We start from the raw sequence: 18,820 nt of genomic DNA, 5'->3' as shown, positions 1-18,820 counted from the left end.
GCATTCCTTTTAATATGGACTTAATTTAAAACGGCTGCTTTGAAGTTGTTCTGGCTTCACCTTAATCGACACCTGCAATCTTCATCATCTTATCTTCTCCAACAGCGACACCACACCCTGCCCCTCCCCACCCCCTGCAAAAAAAAACCAAAACCAACCCAGGAAAAGAAGGACTTCAAGGGCAAGCTAGGCAGCAAAGTTGTGCGAGATTGGTCAAACTGCTCAAAGTTTGCAGGGAGATTGGAGCTTGCAATTCAGATGTACGTCGCTCAGCGTGGGGAGGGTAGTACGCACCTTTCACTGGAGTCAGAGGGAAAAACAGGGAGAAGGGAGCTGCAGCGTAAAGAGTAAAGGACACAACATTCTTAGGAAAACTCTCCTTTTTCTTTCCTTTTCCTTGCTCCTTCGCTTCCAGATCTCCGTGGTCGCAGTTTGTGCTGCCTCACCTCCAGCACAGCGTGCAGAATGAAAAGACTGTCACAGAATTCGTCTTCCTGGGGTTCTGCAGCACCCCAGCCCTGCAGCGCTGCCTCTTTGGCCTTTTCTCTGCCCTCTGCTCTGCCACTCGGATGGGAAACACACTTGTCTTTCTGCGTATCTGCCTGGACTACTGCCTCCACAGCCCCAGGTACTTCTTCCTCTGCCACCTCTCCATCGCGGACATCTGCTACGCCTCCAGCAATGTCCCCGTATGCTAAGGAGCCTCCTTGGACAAGGCAGAACCCTCTCCGTTGCTGGGTGTGGGGCACAGATCCATCTTTATTTAATCTTTGCACTTACAGCGTGCGTGCTGCTGGCCGTGATGTCTCATGTTCGCTACGTGGCAATCTGCCGTCCCCTCTGCTGTGCCCTCATCATGATCTGGAGGCTGCGCCTCACCCTTGCCACAGTTTTGTGGGCTTTGGCGTTCGTATTTGGTACACTGCAAGCCTCTCTGGCTTTACACCTGCCTTTCTGTGGCCCCTGCGAGGCTGTCCACTTCTCCTGTGAAATTCTTGCTGTCTTAAAGCTGGCCTGCACTGCCGCTCCTGCCAATAAAGTCCTGATCTTTGCTGTTTGTGTGTGCTTCTTCCTCTTCCCTTTAGCCTTAATCCTGATTTCCTCCCTGGACATCCCGGCCACCGATCTGCGCATCCGCTCTGTGCCAGGATGGCACGAAACCTTGTCCACATGTGGCTCTCACCCGACCGTGGTGGGTGTCTTTTATGGAAACGCCATCTTCCTGTACGCGGGGCCCGGGAGCGGTAAGTCCTCTGGGAGGGAGACAGTTCTTTCCCTTTTCTACACTCTCGTCAGCCCCAGTTTGAAGCCCGTCATTTACAGTCGGAGGAACAAGCAGGTGAAGGAAGCCTTGCTGAAGCTTCAGAGAAGGAAGAGGGTCTTTCATTCCGTCTAGCTGGCGCTCTAGGCTTTCACCTGTCTCCTGCCTTGCTGCTCTTTCTTCTTGAGCTCTTGGGGTATTTCTCACGGAATGTTAAGTGGTTAAAACGTAACACAAGACATGGTTATTCAAATGCATTTGTCTCTTGTTTCTCTGTGCAGCCTGATGAATATCATGGCACTAAATGACTCATTGTTATTCCTTGTATTGCAGATAACTAATTCTTGTTCCTCAGATGCAGCTGTCCCAGGCGGGTAGTATGTTTCACCGGAACTGTTGACCCAGGTGGAAAAAACAGTCTTCTCGGTTCTAGCTAGCAGCCAGGATAAACTACTGTGTAGCAGGGTTTTTTTCTGAATCTACCCATTGATCCAATAAGATATTCTTTTTCCCTACCGTATTTGTGCCTCCTGTTATCCTCAGGATGCTAGAGCTTCAGCTCTACTGTTAGAAAGAAAAAGAGAGAAAACATGATGCTGCTAGTGGGCTTTGCTTCTCAGGAGGGTGAACGAGCCTGTGAAGGGTTTTCCTTCTGCACACTTTTGAGCCTGACACCTCTCATGCAGGAAGTTTCTCTGTTCTGGAGAGTTTTTGCTCAAAGCAGAGCTGGCTTCTCCCCAGGCACTAAGTTTTCCAAGCGGGAAGGCTCTAGGGGTGCATGGCTTTAAGTAGCTGCCTGGATCCGCATCATAGCTTGTGATTTCACAATGGTCCCTATTGTGTCTCTGGAGTTGGTGCACACTGGGTGCCACTTAGCTCCTCCCGTGAGGGCTACTCCATCAGTCCCTGGGGAATCGGGCCCCCTGACTGACCTGGAGGTTCAGTTGTCCCCGAAACCCAGTGACTGACGTGAGGATGAACCCAAACGGGGGTTACAAAATGACACTTCTGGAAGAGTTACAGGTAGCACGGCCGGGGCTCAAAAGTGCAGTTTTGTGGGTTGGGGTTGGTTTTTTTCCAGTTTGGAAATCACTTTTTTAGACAGGAACCTCAAGAACAAAGCAGGAGGTGGGTTTTTTTGGTCTGAAACACTCATCCCTCTCCTGCTGTATTAAAGACGTCCAGACTCTCGTGGTATACAGTAGAGGTGATGTTATGGGCTGTTTTATTTGCGTATGGGAAGGAAAACCTCCTACAAGTCCGTGGTTTTAGGGCTGTGCCTGAAGGAGGAGGAGGCGGCACGTAGAGGCGTGATGGCTCGTGGACTCGCGTGGACGCAGGGGTGGGTGATGGCTGGGAGGACGTAAGGGAGCTCTCCACCCCCAACCCCAACTTTTCCCTTCTTGTCGTTGCTAAACAGAGACATGACGAGGAGGCAGTGATTGACCGGGGAAGAAGGAGCAACACTGTCAGTGTTCGCTATGAGGAGGAGGAGTTGGAAGGTGAGTCTCTGCTGAGATCCTGGTAGAGGAGCCACCAGCCCAGCGCGTTTTCCCATTGCACAAAGTCTCTCCTGTGTGCCTTGTTGGGTGTCACATCATGTGCAGCAAAACGTGCCGCGCTTCTCAATGAAGCAGCACAGTTATTGTCACGTTTTTTACTATTACGGCTTTTTAAACGGAGGGAAAAAGCCCCCCGGGAGGCCACGGTGTGAGTTGTAGCCACAGGGCTCGATAATTCACGGCTTTTTTTCTCGCAGAGGCTGCTCCTGGCTTGGAGAGGTCAGGAGAATCATTTCAGGGCTGCAGACGCGGGGCTGTGATTTTCTTTTTTTGTTCTGGAGTTCATTACGATGGGACTGATTTGATCGTCTCTTGTCGCCTCGTGCCATACAGAGATTTTGAAAATAATTAGCTTGTGTTGCTGCTTAATGAGCAAGTCTGAGTGTTGTCCAGCCGAAGCTGGAATTTGAGAAGAGGTCCAATACTTTGGGGGCACTTTTAGATGACCCAGAGCCAACACTTGTTGTTGCTGTGTTGTTGCAAAGCTCGAGTAAAATAGGCTTGGAAAAAAGGAGGTCCAGTGAAAATAACATTCAGGGAAGCTGGCGTTGCTCCTGGGATATATAACCGTGGCTTAGCAAGGCACCGGCCACCTCAACCATTGCCGCAATGCCGAGAGTGCTGCAAAAACCGCTGCTTTTTCGCAGGCCACCGGACCCTGTACGTGGGCGCGCGGATGCCACTGGTTAGGCAGAGCCACCGGCATCACCGCCGCCACAGCCAGAAGCATCGGGAAGGGGAACGGGAGAAGGACTCTGCCCCGATGGAGCAGGGCTACCACTGTAAGTCCCACCGCGGCATTCGCTAAACTCCTGGGGGCAACGTGGGCGCTGGGGCCTTCTGCAAGCAGGTCCCCGTGGCTAGTTTGAGTGAGTTGCTGTTCTTCCGAGGGAAAGTGGCCGTATTGAGCAACACCCTCTTTTTCCCAAGTTTTCTTTTTTTTTGTTGTTTTTTTTTGTTTGTGTTTTTTTTAATGCAGTTAAATGCATAATGGGTTTAGGCTCGTCTTCCTTAGAGGGATCCTGGCTTTAAAAATGGCAATGTGGGGAAGGAAAGCAGCCCATCATCATGCAGAGGTGGACTAGATGCTTCTCCTTCTCCACGGCTCTGTGCAAGCCCAGACAGATGCAGAGGAGAGGGGCCAGCCCAGTGTTTATGGCTGCACTGGTGCTGATGGCCACTTTGCACGTGAGCGTGACGAGCTGTGTTCAGGCGCAGTAACGGGATGGGTCTTTGCCTTCTGCCCCCAGGCTCCCCGTCCCAGCGGGTGCAGTTCATTCTCAGGAGCAAGGAGGACGAGCAGCACCTCTCTCACCACTTGTTCTCCGAGCTGGATGAGATCTGTGTAAAAGAGGGCCGAGATGGCGAGTGGAAGGAAACGGCAAGGTAAATCCCTGCTGCTTGGCTGCGGTGGGAGAGGAGTCCCTGCACCGGCAGCGCCCGTGGGCTCTGCTTTCTCCTCTCCAGGATGCGAAGCTTTTGCAGCTGCAGGTGGCGGCACGAGGAGCCTTCTCCTCTTGCCACCCCGTGGCTCTGTCAAAGGGGTTGCAGAGCTGGGGCTGTTTTCTTGCAATGGGGCTGATCGCACCCGATGTCCGCAGGTGGCTGAAGTTTGAGGAGGACGTGGAAGATGGCGGCGAGCGCTGGAGCAAGCCCTACGTTGGCACGCTGTCCTTGCACAGCCTCTCCGAGCTGAGGAGCTGCATCAGCAACGGGTCGGTGCTGCTGGACATTTGTGCCAACAGCATCGAAGAGATTGCAGGTACCATGGGCGCTGCATCCCTCCGGGAACGGCCGAGCTCAGCTCGCCACGGTGCTCTTCACTCCCAAATCAAACCCTGCCCCAATGGCACGTCCTTTTCCAGAAGTGCCACTGTGTTTTTCTCATGAGCTGTTTTTGGATGTAGACTGGGCATGCAACAGTCGCACCGTTTTTTTATTCCAATGCGGGGTCCTTTTGAAAGCAGTTTGTGGGGTTGAGAAGCCACTAGAGAATATTCTGCAGCCAAAAAGGAGCGTGTGTCAGGGCTTAGCAGGCTGCTCTTAGAAATACAGAGTCTGCGTAAGAGCTGAACCTCCTTAAAGGAACTATTTCTTACAAGCTGTTTCCTCGCATTCTTTTTTTTGCTTTTGCCTTAAGATCCAGCATGTAAGAGTTTTAAGGCAGAGTTTATCTGGCGATGACCAAGCAGTGTATTTCTGTGGGGAAGATACTTGAAGTTAATTGCAAAAGCCGCTTTGGAGAAGTTATCTTTGACTGGCGGCAGGTCTCCATTCAGCCCTTTCAAGGGCTGGAGAAGTCGGAGCCATTCTTAGCACGTTTCTCCCTGGGCTCGGCAAATTGCACTCGATCAGCACGGGAAGCTCTGGGAACGTCTGTGCTATAGATCGCTTATAATTTGGGTGAACGTGTAGAGTCAGAAAGGCCAGGTCGGGCAAGAAAATTGCGTCATTTAGAATGGGAAATATTTATCTTAGCGGAATGATGAATAAGCACTTGGATGCCATGTTTCTTAGCAGAAGAAAATTCTCGTTTTGGCTGCAAAGGCTGAACATTATTAAAAGGCCTTGCTATGCAAGGCTGAGCCGGCATTAGGGTGCAGCCTGTGTGGCACAGCCTTCCCTGGGGGCTTTGGGGGTCGGGACTTGTTGGGGTTTCTGCTCTGATGGCTTTGTTTCCCTTTGCCATCCTCAGATACGATCCTGGCCCAGCAAGAACAGTCCACGGAGTTTGACGAGCACGTGCGGGCGCAAGTTCGAGAAGTCCTTCTGAGGAAGCACCACCATCAGAACGAGAAGACAACCAACCTTCTGCCCGCTGTCTGCTCGTTTGCTGATGTGAGCAAGAGGCAGTCAGACCTGCACCTCCTCTACAAGCCAGGTGAGGCTTTCTGCAGGGCTGTGGCCCCATTAGACTTGTCCGGGCAAAGGAGAAGCGTCCCAGTTGCTCCTCGTCCATCTTTCTGAGTGTCTTTCTTTTTCCTACCAGCCCAAACAATCACCTCTTGTCCTTCTCCCACCGCTGCAGAAGCTAAAGATGGGGTGAACCCTGAGAGCAGAGCAACGGATTTAAGCAAGGTGAGACACTCGTAGCTTTCTCACGCCTTTAGGGCCAGATTTGCTCTTGCAAACTTGGCTGGAGAGTGTGCTGCAGAGCGCTGTGGGCTTTGCTTTTGGGGTAATTGCCTGAAAATCGCTTGTCGTGCCCAGGCGGAGCTGCACTTCATGAAGAAAATTCCCACCGGGGCTGAAGCATCCAACGTGCTTGTAGGAGAGCTGGATTTCCTTCACCAGCCCATCGTGGCATTTGTCCGCCTGAGCCCGGCTGTCCTCCTCTCGGGCATGACGGAAGTTCCCATCCCAACAAGGTGCGAATGAGAAGCGCAAATTTTTTCCGTAAAAAAGACACCCAACCAAAGATCGAGTTGCAGGCATCAGTTTGGTGTCCCAAGGGAACAAGGCGAGTGGGAGGGGGAGCAAGCACGTTTCCCCCACCCACATCTCCTCGCCTTCGTTTCTCCATTCCCTGCTGTAGCTTTTAAACCCATCGGCCAATTGTAATGAAAGTTGGCCCCCAAATGAAATTTGCCGTCGGTTTTGAAGAATTTCAAATTCATCGTGGCGTCGCTGAGCCTACGTGTCCCGTCTTGAGCCACGCTCCGGGCTGGGAGCTGCCAGGGCTTTCCCTGGGTGCTCTTGGAGCAAGGACACCTTCTTCTCTCTCTCATTTTGTTTTTCTTGCCCAGGTTCCTGTTTGTTTTGCTTGGACCAGAAGGAAAAGCCCATCAGTACCATGAGATCGGCAGGTCCATGGCCACTATCATGACAGATGAGGTGCGACAAGATGAGATAGCTCCGGGTCATTTTTGCCTTTCTTCAGCTCTCCCTGTCTCTGAAGTAGTGAGGAAGAGGATTTGCTGTCCCAGCTGCCCGCAGCTCTCCAAATAGCCCAGCCCTCTTTCTCACCCCGAAGCGAACACGCAGATTTGCATCACCCCACATCCTGGAGGCTGAAATCCCACCCGGGGTGCATCCTGCACCTCATCCTTCTTGCCGGGGTCCCCAGCACGCTGTCCCCAGTGGTGGCATTGCCAGGGCCAGTCAAACTTCTCTTGCTCTTTAAGCAGAAGGGTATGGTGTGCCATGGGGGACGGGGGCCTCATGGGGGAGATGATTACAAATGCCCTGACGCACAGATTTTTCCTTTTGGGGGAGTATTTCCTGCCCTTTCCAGCAGGAAATTTTGGGGAAAAAGCCTTGCGTTTAGCCAAGAGCTTATTGCACTGGTTAGGACCTCCGAGCTGGGTTGTCCTCTCACCAGGTTGTCTTCTCTTGGCAGGTTTTCCGTGACGTTGCCTATAAAGCCAAGAACGGGGCTGACCTCGTGGCTGGCATCGACGAGTTTCTGGATCAGGTCACGGTCTTGCCGCCAGGAGAGTGGGATCCATCGATCCGAATCGAGCCCCCGAAAAACATCCCTTCGCAGGTGGGAGGCGCGAGGGGGATGGGCGGGACGGCTGGGGATGCTGTTCAGGGGCCCAAATTCACAAGGTCCCACTCTGACACAGTCACAGAGCCAGACCAGAAGCAAAACAAGCCAGCGGTTACAAGTCCATAGCTTTATCTTACTTCCATTTTAACAGGAAAAAAGGAAGATGCCAGGAGCTCTTGACGACAGTGCTTCTCACAGCATGCTGGAGAAACACAGTGGCCCTGAACTGCAGCGGACGGGAAGGTGGGAGCTTTAATAGTTTGGGTTTTTTTTCTGTTTGCTTCTCAAATCTGAGCATGCACCCTCCCTTCTAGCAGGTCTTTGGGGTTAGCTGGTTCAACGAAGGGGCTCCGCATTGCCAGCTTGGTCCCCTGAGCTGGGCAGGGGGGAGATCTGGGCAGCTGGGCTCAGCCCCAGCCATCACCATTGCACGCAGGTTTCCTTGATTTGGGAGGAAGGAGAGTGCTTCTTTTTAGCCACGAAAGTGACTCCGTGCTTCTGATTGCCCTTCTGCAGCAAAGCAAAGTCCCCGTGTTCCTCCAAGAGAACAGACTCTCTTCTTTTTCCTTCCTGCAGGCTCTTTGGAGGTTTGACCCTGGACGTGAAGCGGAAAGCCCCGTGGTTCTGGAGCGACTTCCGGGATGGTCTGAGCCTGCAGTGCCTGGCGTCCTTCCTCTTCCTCTACTGTGCCTGCATGTCCCCTGTCGTCACCTTTGGGGGACTGCTGGGGGAGGCGACCAATGGCCAGATAGTGAGCACCTCTCTCTGTTGGGGGGCATGGGGGAGGATAAAAGTCAGGCCAAAGTCCTCGCTGCAGTGAATCGGCTTTGGTTTTTGTTTCTCCCTAACGATTTATTTACTCACGGCTGCCTCTCTTCCCTGGACAGAGTGCCATGGAGTCGCTGCTGGGCGCGTCCATGGCCGGCGTGGTGTATTGCCTCTTTGCCGGCCAACCTCTCACCATCCTCGGCAGCACCGGACCCGTCCTCGTGTTTGAGAAGATCCTCTACAAATTCTGCAAGTAAGGCTGGCTGCCGCAGCTGGGTGCTGCGAGAGCCTTCAGAAGGGGGCAGTGATGGAGAAAAGATGCTTTGCTTTGCTTTTCTGTTTCTTAGGGGTAGTTGCTAGATTTTAGTGACAGTCCTTTTGTTGCTATGGCTTTGATGGGAGATAAACCACCCTTATTGCCATAAGGTTTATCATTAAGCCCCAGCTTGCTGGCAGCAGGTGACTGGGTGCAAACCCAGCTGGTTTCAGTGTCAGGGCATCAGGGTGATGTGGGAGAACACCACCTGGCCCAAGAGGGACCTGACCTCAAGCAGCCTCCAAGGTGTTAACACAAGATCCTTGTTCAACAGTGGTAACTAAATAATTGGCCTCTCCTCCTGTGGGTCTACACCCTGCACCACAGCCCCGAGGCTCTCTGTAGTAGTACCTGGAAACTGCATTTCCCATCCGCAGCCTTGACACGCTCCAGAATTGCTCCCTGTTTTCCCCAAAGGCAGGCATGTCTCAGGGCCTCTTGCTGGCCTTTGCAGCCTTTGTTTCATTTTGCTTTCCCAGGGAGTACACGCTCTCCTATCTGTCTCTGCGGGCGTGCATTGGGCTGTGGACCGCCTTCTTGTGCATAGTGCTGGTGGCCACCGATGCCAGCTGTTTGGTGTGCTACGTCACCCGCTTCACGGAAGAAGCCTTTGCCTCCCTCATCTGCATCATCTTCATCTACGAGGCTCTGGAGAAGCTGAGTCACCTGCGAGACACCTACCCTGTGCACATGCACAGCAAGCTGGACTTCCTCACCAGCTACTAGTGGGTTTTTTTCCCCCTGAGAAAGCTGCTGCCCCTTGGCAGGATCTGCGGGCTGCACCTCCATCGCCTTTCCCTTACCCCTGTCTTGGCTTCTCTCCTCCCAGCTGTAAGTGTGAGGCACCGACCCATCCCAGCAACGAAACGCTGCGTTTCTGGGCGAGCAACGGGATCAACGTGTCTGGCATCGCCTGGGAAAACCTCACGGTGACCGTAAGTGCCCCGAGCCACTGCTTCCTCGCGCCGCGGCCACGGGGTCCAGGGGCATTTGCATGGTGCAAAAGTCAGAGCCCTTCAGGGAATGATGGGCTTCAAACTGTGCTAGTGCTGCTCGGAAAAGTCCTTGCTTAAATCTAGCGTGTGGTTTGTTAAAACCGCTTGGTCCTCGGGAGGAGAGTCCACCTTGTCCCAGTCTACCTGGTCCCCAGCGTTGTGGGTAGGTAGCAAGTGTCCCCCTCAAGCCTGTTGCCGGACAGTATTTCTGACTGGGAGGAAGGTTAAGTAGTGGGTGGTTTGATTATTGTAGAAGTTGTAGGTAGGACTTAAGTTCATGCTTGAAAGGTAGTAATTGGCCTCCTTAATGGGTTCCTAGTAACTCTGGGCCTTGCTTTCTCGTTCAGTGCTGTCTGTAGGTACATGCATAAATTTGCATGTCTGAGCAGCCTCTCAGGCTGTTGTGGCTGGAAGCAGAGCCCGGGCCTAGGGCAGCAGGCTCTTATGGTGGCCTTCATCCCCTCTTGGCCAGGTTCTGCGAGCCCTCCCCTGGGAAGGGACGATTTGTCTCTTCTCCTCCTTTCCTACCATGGTTGTCTTTAGCCCTCCTTCCCTCTTCCCTCTCTCTCTCTCCCCAAGAGTTTCCAGTGTTTCCTTCCCCTCTGGTGTCTTCTTTAGCCACGATTGCTCGAATGGCAGGCAGAGGATGTGCCGAGGGTGCGTGGTATGGTGTCCCCTCACATCTCGTTTCTCCGCTCTATAGTTCGATGTGTCACTTGTTCAGCTGCTGCTGCTCATTACATATAAATCTCCATTGGCAGGAGCAGTTAGAGGGTCGTGGATCTTGGACCAAGATCCTCAAAACCCCCTAGCTACGCGAGGTTTCCCTGCCGCACGTGCACTGCCTTTGTGTCCTGACGCTCTGTTTCTCCAGGAATGTCGGCATTTGCGTGGGGAGTTTCAAGGACCTGCCTGTGGACGCGACGGCCCCTACACGCCTGATGTGTTCCTCTGGTGCTGCATCCTCTTCTTCGCCACCTTTGCCCTGTCAAGCTTCTTGAAGAAGTTTAAAACCAGCCGCTACTTTCCAACCAGAGTAAGTAGAAGATGGTGGCCAGCGTCCATCTCCACACTCGTTTCCCAAAATGGCTTTCCTGGAGCACTAAGCAGTATTAGCCCCGCCATGGTCAAGCTGGGAAACGTTGGCCTTGCAGGCCAAGCTCTCCAAGAGCTTGGATGTCCCGCACTCATTTCCGTGAGTGCAAAATCATCGTAGCATTTCCCACCTGCCTCGCGATCTGCCCCAGATTGAAGATTTTTGGGGTTTGATTTTTTTTAATTTTTTTTTTTTTCCCTCTCCTCAGGTAGTAGGAAGTCAGGTTTCCCAAAGTTTTGGGGGTTGGGGTTGTGGGTTTTTTTCCTACCTTCTGCGCATTATGTGCTCGAGCGGAAAGTAGATTCGAATGAGGAGGTTCCTTTTGAGGACTAAAGGATGCCTCAGTGCCTTGTTGCCGTTGTAGCTGTGAGTGTAGCTGTAGTGGCAGACATCTCTTTTCTTATTTTTAATATTATTATTATTATTTTTAGGTTTTGACTTAAACCAACCCTTGTCCGCCTAATTAAGCTTTTTTTATTATCTGACGCCAGATCTCACGGGGACAAACACAGCAACAGTATCTAAGCAAGGGATCAGGCTGCATGTGCTCAGAGGGGTGGTGGGATTTGGTTAACCAGCCTGAATGTTGTGGATGTCCGCAACTCTTGCATCTCACGTTACGGCCCTGTTTGCCATGCCCCTTTCACCTCTGGTTTCTCGCCCCAGGTACGGTCCACGGTGAGCGACTTTGCTGTTTTCCTCACCATCGCCATCATGGTGCTCCTTGACTTTGTGGTTGGGATCCCATCGCCAAAGCTCCAGGTCCCCCACACGTTCAAGGTAATGGGGTGTTTTGGCACGTGGGGGTGCCACAAGGTGATGCCGGGGCAGGGCAGGGCTGAGTCTGGAGGAGATGCTGGTGGTGTGACCATCTCCTCTTCCACCTCCAAGTGCCTTGCTTCCTCCTGGCAACGAGAAGATGGCCCCAAAACTAGATACCTACAGGAGAAGTACCTAGAGGTGCTTGCAAAGAGGAGACTGGCACTGCTGAAGCCCACGGGAGAGGGGGACATGAAGCCAGGGCTGGGAGGTGCTCTGACACAGGGAGGGAGGGGAAAAGGAAAGCCAGTGGAGTGCCTGGCCTGGGAGACGATGCTGATGTGTGGGCTTTGTTGCAGCCTACCAGAGACGACCGCGGGTGGTTCATCAACCCCATAGGACCCAACCCTTGGTGGACGGTGTTGGCTGCGCTCGTCCCAGCTCTGCTCTGCACCATCTTGATATTCATGGACCAGCAGATCAGTGCCGTTATTGTGAACAGGAAGGAGCACAAGCTGAAGGTAAGGGCCTGCGAGAGATGACCCCGGCCCCAGCCCCTTCTGGGCTGCAGGTCTGGGGAGAAGCTCTTATTGCCGATGCTTTCTGAAGGCATTGGTTTGGGACAAGGTCAGGCTGCGTGGCAGGATGCTCTCCTGGATTAACGATGATGCAGGGAGCAAGTGACAGGGCAGTTCAGATGAGCAACCTTTTGGAGGAGCAAATTAATCTTGGAGCAATATGGAAGCGCGTTTTTGTTTTGAAACGGCAGCAGCAGCAGGTGCGGGGAATGCATTGTTTTGATGCGCTGCCAGGGATAACTCAGAGTCACACCTTCCTCGCAAGTGGTAGAATTTTCTTTGTGAGTGAAAAAAACGGTTTGGTGGTTTTGGGTTGTGGGTGGGTTTTTTTGGAGAAGTATGTATCGCACAAGCTCCCCATATCCCTTGTGTCTGAACTCCTGCCAGATTTTCATGCCAGGTGCTTGTGCAAAGCCTGCGTACACCCTTACTTGTTTCCATTTCTTGTTTTAAATTCTGAAGAAGTTGACCTGTGCTCGAGCAGGGTTTGAGTCTGACTTGCGACGTTATCCTTGCTCTTGTGCTATGGGATGCTCTGTTTCTTGTTTTCCTGCCTGCAGAAAGGATGCGGGTACCACCTGGACCTTTTCGTGGTGGCCGTGATGCTGGGGGTGTGCTCGGTGATGGGGCTGCCCTGGTTTGTGGCTGCGACCGTCCTGTCCATCACCCACGTGAATAGCCTCAAAGTAGAGTCTGACTGCTCAGCTCCAGGAGAACAACCCAAGTTTCTGGGGATACGAGAGCAGAGAGTCACTGGCTTGCTGATCTTTGGGCTCATGGGCTGCTCCGTCTTCTTCACTTCCGTGTTAAAGGTGAGAGGAAAATGCAAACCACCCGACAACCGCGAGCTTGTTGGAGGTTACAGAAAAACAGTCCCCTCTCTGCAGGCCTGAGTAGTTAGTTGTGGAGCGGAGGAGGAGGGGGTGATCCCAACCCTTGGGGCTTGACCCACGGTGGGAACCAGCCTCGGTTAGGCTTTGCAGCCCTTCGGGCCCCCGTTTGGTGTGCTCGAGGCAAGCGAGCAACGCAACTGCTTGAATTTTCGGGTGTCTTTCAGGCCCGCCCATGTTTATGGGTTACAGCTGAGCATATTCAGACCAGCACGTCTGCTCTCTTTCAAACAGGCAGCCCTTTACGGGCTGCAATTTGCTCCCCAAATGCCCCGGAGCAGCTGTTCCCAGGAGCTAAACACACTGAGGTCATCCCCGTGGGCTTCCTTGCACGTTCCTCCCACAAAGTAATCTCGTCTCTAGGCTAAAAGGAGGCCTGTGGCCTTTGCCTGTTGCCCCAAGATTAGGCAGAAGTGTTTTTCTACCGCCACAGAATGCGGCATAGGGTAGCACGGGTGAAATCGCCTATTTTCCTCCAACCTTTCTGGAAAATAGGAGTATTCTGAGGAGAGGTAACTCCAAAGTTCAGCCTAAAGCAGAGCCTTAGCTCACTCGTGCGCACAAAATCTTTAATGGTTAAAACCTGACCCATCTGTAAGCCTGAATGGAAGCTGGAAGGCTTCAAGCAATTTTAGGCAGTGCCTGTGGAAGAGGGTGGTAATACTGAAAATGCAATACGGAGAAAGAAACGATTGCATTCTTTTTTTTTTTTCTCTTTTCCCCCCCAGTTTATACCAATGCCTGTGCTCTATGGCGTCTTTCTCTACATGGGTGTGTCGTCGCTCAGAGGAATTCAGGTACGGACTCTTTTACAGCGTGCAGCATGTCGTCTCCCTGGTATTTTGTCTCCGTAGCAGCAGGGAAAAAAGCAGTGGCATGGGAAAAACTTCTTGCAGAGCAAGCAATGAAACTCTTTTGTGTAAGAAAAAGATTGGTGGAGGCACAGGAGGTATATAGGGCTGGGAGGACCAGGCAAGTTCAGCGCTCTCTGTTTCAGGGTTTAGGGCAGGTCAGTGTTTGGTTACGTGAAAGCGGGGGAATTCAGTGCAAAGGGAAGGCAGTTTCTGCCACTGGTGGAAATCCTCGCTGGGGGATTCAGTGGGCCGAGAAATGCTAATAATGGAACGGCACGGAATAGTTGCCGTTTGGTGGGCAGCTCTCAGGGGCAAGCCGGTTGATAGATGGAGCGAAGGGAAAATGGGTGCTGCTCCCAGGAGGAACGCGGTGGGATCCAGGATTTCTGACGGCAAGCGAGATGCTGCAAACCGCCTCCACGTCTCGAGAGGGCCAGAAACTTGCCGCAGTCCCAAGGCGGCAACCTTTCCCTTTTATTTTGCAGTTCTTTGATCGCTTGAAGCTGTTTTGGATGCCAGCGAAACACCAGCCGGATTTCATCTACCTGCGGCACGTGCCCTTGCAAAAGGTGCATTTGTTCACGGTGATCCAGCTGACCTGCCTCGTCCTGCTCTGGACCATCAAGGTGTCCCGTGCCGCCATCATCTTTCCCATGATGGTAAGAGCTGCCGCCGCTCAGCAGCGGGGTGTTTGCAGCGTTGGAGTGAGAGGTGGCATCGTCTCTGAGCTCACCGCATCTTCCCTCTTATTCGTGAAGGTTTTGGCTCTCGTCTTTGTCCGGAAAGCGATGGATTTCTGCTTCTCAAAGCGCGAGCTCAGCTTTCTGGATGACCTTATGCCAGAAAGGAAGAAGAAGTTGGACGATGCCAGAAATGAAGCCAGAGAAGAAGAAGAGGTAAGGCTTGCTGGGTCCTCGGGGCTGGACATCTCCGTCGGGCTGTGAGGTTGCCTGTTTCTCTTACAGCTTGTCTGGAAACGTTGGGGGAAGATCAGCACTCAATCGAAATAGATCCCAATAGCCTGGATCCCACGTTGTAACCTTTGTTTCCTCAAGTAGCAGTGAGCTGAACGCTTGAATACAGGTGTAATTTTTAAAACGAGTCGTTTTTCACAAAGGTCATTATCATTACGATGATTGTTATTAGAAGGTGCTGCTGCTGCTGCTGGCAAGATTTGCTCATAATCGTGTTTTGAACACCCAATCCCCCTGCCCCAAAACCTTTGGAGTGAACGGTTTCTACCCTGCTGCACTAATACCTATAGCTGCCAAGGGGCAGAAGGGGAGGGCAGACTGCTAACTTTGTGCTGGGCATTCAGCTTATCTCCACTTTGACCAAAGACAGAGAACGTGATTTGTCCCTTTTTTACCTCAGGAGTCCAGGAGGGCGATGGAAGCTGCTGCTGCTGCAAGTTCAGTTCAGCTGAACGTGGGGAAGACCAGTGACATGGATATCCCAAAGCAAGGCAGTGACAGGTAAAGCCCCACCAAGCGCCAGGACCCCCGGCAAGATTAGCTTGAAGGGGTTTGGCAGAGTTTTCTCCACTTGCCTCTTTGTGGGGCATCCCACAGAAACCAGCAGGCAGCTTGGTGGGAAAATCAAATTCGGGGGCAGGGCTGCAGGAGGTGATCGCAGGGCTCTGACCCCAAGCAGAGTGGCTGCAGCACTCGCGTTTGACCCCCAAACCTTGCATCATCAGCGCCTTTACGGTAGCTGGAGTTCCTCATACTTACACATGAGGAGTTGCAGGCGTGATCTGTACCAGCAGTGGCTTAGGAACCCGGACCAGGGCTAAACCCCAGCAAGAGCCTTTGCACAGAGCTGTTGCTCTGCAGCTCCCCAGCTTGCCTCCCAAAACTCCTCATCCAGCAAAACCTCCCATGCTTATGCGCAGCTTTGATTCTCGGGGCTCCGCTGTTCCTCTTGCTGATGCTAATGCCCTTGGTGGCATCAGTTCCCATAATCACGGATTGCTGTGTAAAATATTTATTGCAGGACTGATCCTTCTGAGATTATTATCCTGGATGAAATGTCACAAACGACTGTATGGAAGGCTCTCACTTTGAAGACAGAAACCCTTTGAATCCAGGGAGGAAAAAGGTAAAGGATTGCACACGAACGTGTCCGTGCTCCTCTGCAAGCGACGGTGCACGCCTACGCTTTTCCCACGCTTTGGCCGGCAAGGCTGAGCAAACAGCCTGTCCCTGGGAACAGGCAGTGAGGACCGTGGCATGCAAACCAGCTCCTCTCTGCTGGGGTGGTCCCCCAAACAGGGCTGAATCAGCAGCAGCTGGCAGGTCTTCCACTGATGATGCTCTCCCTCTTTTTCTCTTCCCTTTGCCTTTCCCCACTCCCGCTTTTCACGTTTAGGAATCTTGACTTGGAAGGAGAGGAGCGAGAGCGTGACTCGGGGATGTGCCAACGCAGACAGAGGGAGAAAGCGCTTTGTTTCAGTTGGAGGATTCCCATTAAAGCCATGCAGATGTTTTCAGTTATCCTTGGTGTGCTTCAGGCATTCAGTGTCTCTAGACCAGCAAGCTGAGGTGAACGTCACAGTCAATGGGAGTTTGGTGGTGTTAAGTCTGTGTGCGTACGTGTGCGTGTGGGGGTGTGGGTTTGTAGTGGTAGAGGGTCTGCTACTGCTTTATCATTCAGTGCTCTTCTTTTAGTACCTAATTCCTCCGCTTTTTTTTTTTTCCTCTTTTTTCCAAATGTAAACTGGGAATGTCCAAAATAATTTTCTGTTATATTTGATGCATTCTCCACTTTCTTCTTCATCACGACCGGGTTTTTGGTCTGGTTTGGGGTCCTGGCTTTAATTCACTCTTCTGTCTCTTACTGGTACGAGAGGGATGCCCTCTGTGGCAGGGCAGCATAGAGAGCGTCCGAGCAGTTGGCCTAAGGTGAAAGAGAAGCATTTGCTCCCTGCGCTTCAGTTTTACCTCTCTTGCTTGGTTTGGTTTTGGTTTTGGTTTTTTTGCTTTGGCTCTGCCATCAGCCTGGGAGCTGCAAAATGCAGAACTGCCACCTTCTTGTCCCCTGGCTGTACACTGCATCTAAGGGAGCACTTCAGGTATTTGATTTTGAGTACACCGTATGGTCACAGGAGCGGCCAGATGAGACCTGGGGGGGGCTCTGTGTCCCTGGGCTGCCCCCTCTGTTGTTCCTCCACTTTCCTTCTGTATTGGGTCTGGCTGAGTTGGAGTTCTTTTACCCCATAGCAGCCCTCGTAGTGCTGTGCTCTGTACTGGTAGCTAGAAAGCTGTTGATAACACAGCAGTGTTTTGGCCATGGCTGAGCAGTGCTGGCACAGCATCAAGGCTGTCTCTCTAACATTCCCCCCCTCCCCAGTAGGCTGGGGGTGGGCAAGATCTTGGGAGGCAACGTAGCCAGGAAGAAGGCATACAGGCAGCAAGAAGAGGCATCTCGGTAGCAAGTAAATCTTAGGTCCCTTCAGATGCTGGGGACCCTGCGTTCATGCAGCATTGGGCAGACCCCAGATGGATTTTCCCTTGGCACACTGTACAGATCCTGCCTGTGGAGAAGTTCCTCCTTTTGGTCATTCACGGTGTTATACAACTTTTCTTAGAAGAAAACAACTCTATGCGTAAAGGATGTTCACGCGCGGCCTTCTTGCTGCACTTTAGATAACGGCAGGGCCGCGCAGGTGGCGTAATCGCTGGTACCAAGCAGGAGCTGCCTGGAGGCTCCTCTGTCACAGTCAACCAGCTCCGTTTATCCTGCGGCCAAGGGCCATGTGTAGGGACACAGCCTGAAGGCCACGCCGTACGTACAGTGCAGCACAGACCTGCACCCGCTCCGGTGAACTGTTAGGTGGATCCCCAACTCCTGGAGGTACAGTGATCTCCCAGTCAGGATCTCTGCAGCAGGCTGTTAAACTGCACGGTAACTTGGGAACCAGAGAAGATCCAGATCTGGAGGGGATGGTTAACCACAGGGCCTCACGTTGAACCTCCTCTAAGCTCGTCCTGTGCTTCCAGGGTTCTCGAGCCTCTCGGGGGGCATCTCCCAGACTGGCCGGTGACTCCCAGCTCCCTCGTTCCTGCCTTCCCCTCCCTGCCTGCCTGCCCCACTGTGGCCCCTGCAGCAGCACTCAGCTGAGCACCCTCCGTTGCTCCTGGGGAAAGAGCGTCCTCCTTGCTCTCCGTGGCATTCCCCCAGCACACGGTGCTGTAGCGAGGACAAGGCAGTCAGATACAGACACAGCCTGTTGAACAGAGCGTCCTGCACGCAGTGCTTCCGATAGAGCAGCTCAGGAGCGAGGAGGTGAGCTGGGTGTGCTGCCTCTCACAAAGAGCATTTGACATCGGCAACCTTCCCCGCTGGACCCTCTGCAGCCTCTCTTTTTCCCGATGTTGTAGGTGTTAGGTTGTGTGGTTAAAGGTTCATCTCCACAAACACAGAGGAGGACAAAGGAGCAATGGCAGGCAGGGGAACCCCAGGGACCTAGGCAGAGGCAAGGGAGCACCCTGCTGTGGCTTTTCCCAGGGCTGTCGCAGGAGAGGGATCGCCCAGCTTGTCTGGGTATGAGGCTCACCAGACAAGTATTGACTCTCCCTTGCTCACCTCACAGACTGACGGGGGGAATGCGCTTCTGTGGCCATGCCCTGCCTCTGAAGCCCGGCCGTAGACAAAAAACTGGCTCAAACTGTGAAGGTTACCAGGCGAGACGTGACTGGGTGCACGTGTGTGGCAAGGTCTGTGCATGTGAATGTCTGAAACTGGATTCTGAGCTGTCAAGCAGAAGCCTGCTTCTCGCTACACGCAGCCAGCGTGGGCTGGTTGTAAATTTGGGTAACACCTGGAATAAGCAAAAGTGGCATGTCCCGAATCCTACAGTTAATAACGAGCTAGGAGAGAGAAGCCTTAATTCGGAGGCTGATCAGGCATTGTACTGCTCCCATAGACAACTTAGATTGGGAACACTGGGGGCGTGGGGTTCCAGAAAGAAGAGGTGGTGGCAAAAAGAAGGGTTCCCAGAAAGAAGAAGGGATCTTGAAGAGAAGGAGGGGACCCAGGAAGGAAAAGGTGAAGATCCTGGCTGGAGGAAGTATCCTGGAAGTGGCGGAAGATCTTGGAGACCAGAGAGCTGCGTGGAGACAAGTGCCAGGGGATGCCCAGGGACCTTGACCAGCACCCTGCGAAACTGGTAACGGCGAGCAGCTGCACAGCAGGAACCAAGGTGATGTTCTGCCTGACCTTCCTGGACCTGCAGTAGCCTCCCTGCT

The 18,820-nt window shown here is 52.8% G+C and overlaps 1 protein-coding gene across 1 annotated transcript; it reads left to right on the top strand.

Annotated features, from left to right (window-relative positions):
- The first annotated feature begins 569 nt into the window (after nt 1-569).
- On the top strand, nt 570-17,077 carry LOC142027820 (electroneutral sodium bicarbonate exchanger 1-like). Its single transcript, XM_075022021.1, has 25 exons — nt 570-689; nt 1,010-1,339; nt 2,682-2,763; nt 3,471-3,605; nt 4,074-4,209; nt 4,425-4,585; nt 5,519-5,704; nt 5,813-5,901; nt 6,034-6,191; nt 6,570-6,657; nt 7,163-7,309; nt 7,467-7,558; nt 7,892-8,066; nt 8,203-8,336; nt 8,879-9,124; nt 9,229-9,334; nt 10,269-10,430; nt 11,157-11,270; nt 11,609-11,770; nt 12,388-12,639; nt 13,446-13,514; nt 14,057-14,230; nt 14,330-14,467; nt 14,949-15,046; nt 15,567-17,077. The coding sequence occupies exons 1-25, from the start codon at nt 570-572 to the stop codon at nt 15,652-15,654; spliced, it is 3,642 nt and encodes a 1,213-aa protein (XP_074878122.1). The 3' UTR covers nt 15,655-17,077.
- The last annotated feature ends 1,743 nt before the right edge of the window (nt 17,078-18,820 follow it).

This window comes from Buteo buteo, unplaced genomic scaffold (assembly GCF_964188355.1).
Source record: "Buteo buteo unplaced genomic scaffold, bButBut1.hap1.1 HAP1_SCAFFOLD_59, whole genome shotgun sequence".
Classification (NCBI taxonomy): domain Eukaryota; kingdom Metazoa; phylum Chordata; class Aves; order Accipitriformes; family Accipitridae; genus Buteo; species Buteo buteo.
This window is presented reverse-complemented; position numbering and strand designations above follow the sequence as displayed.

Coding starts and splice junctions, on each gene's coding strand:
- LOC142027820 (XM_075022021.1), top strand. CDS start 570: ATGGGAAACACACTTGTCTTTCTGCGTATCTGCCTGGACTACTGCCTC. Junction 1,340..2,681: donor ACAGTCGGAGGAACAAGCAG/GTGAAGGAAGCC, acceptor GTTGCTAAACAG/AGACATGACGAGGAGGCAGT. Junction 6,192..6,569: donor GAAGTTCCCATCCCAACAAG/GTGCGAATGAGA, acceptor TTTCTTGCCCAG/GTTCCTGTTTGTTTTGCTTG.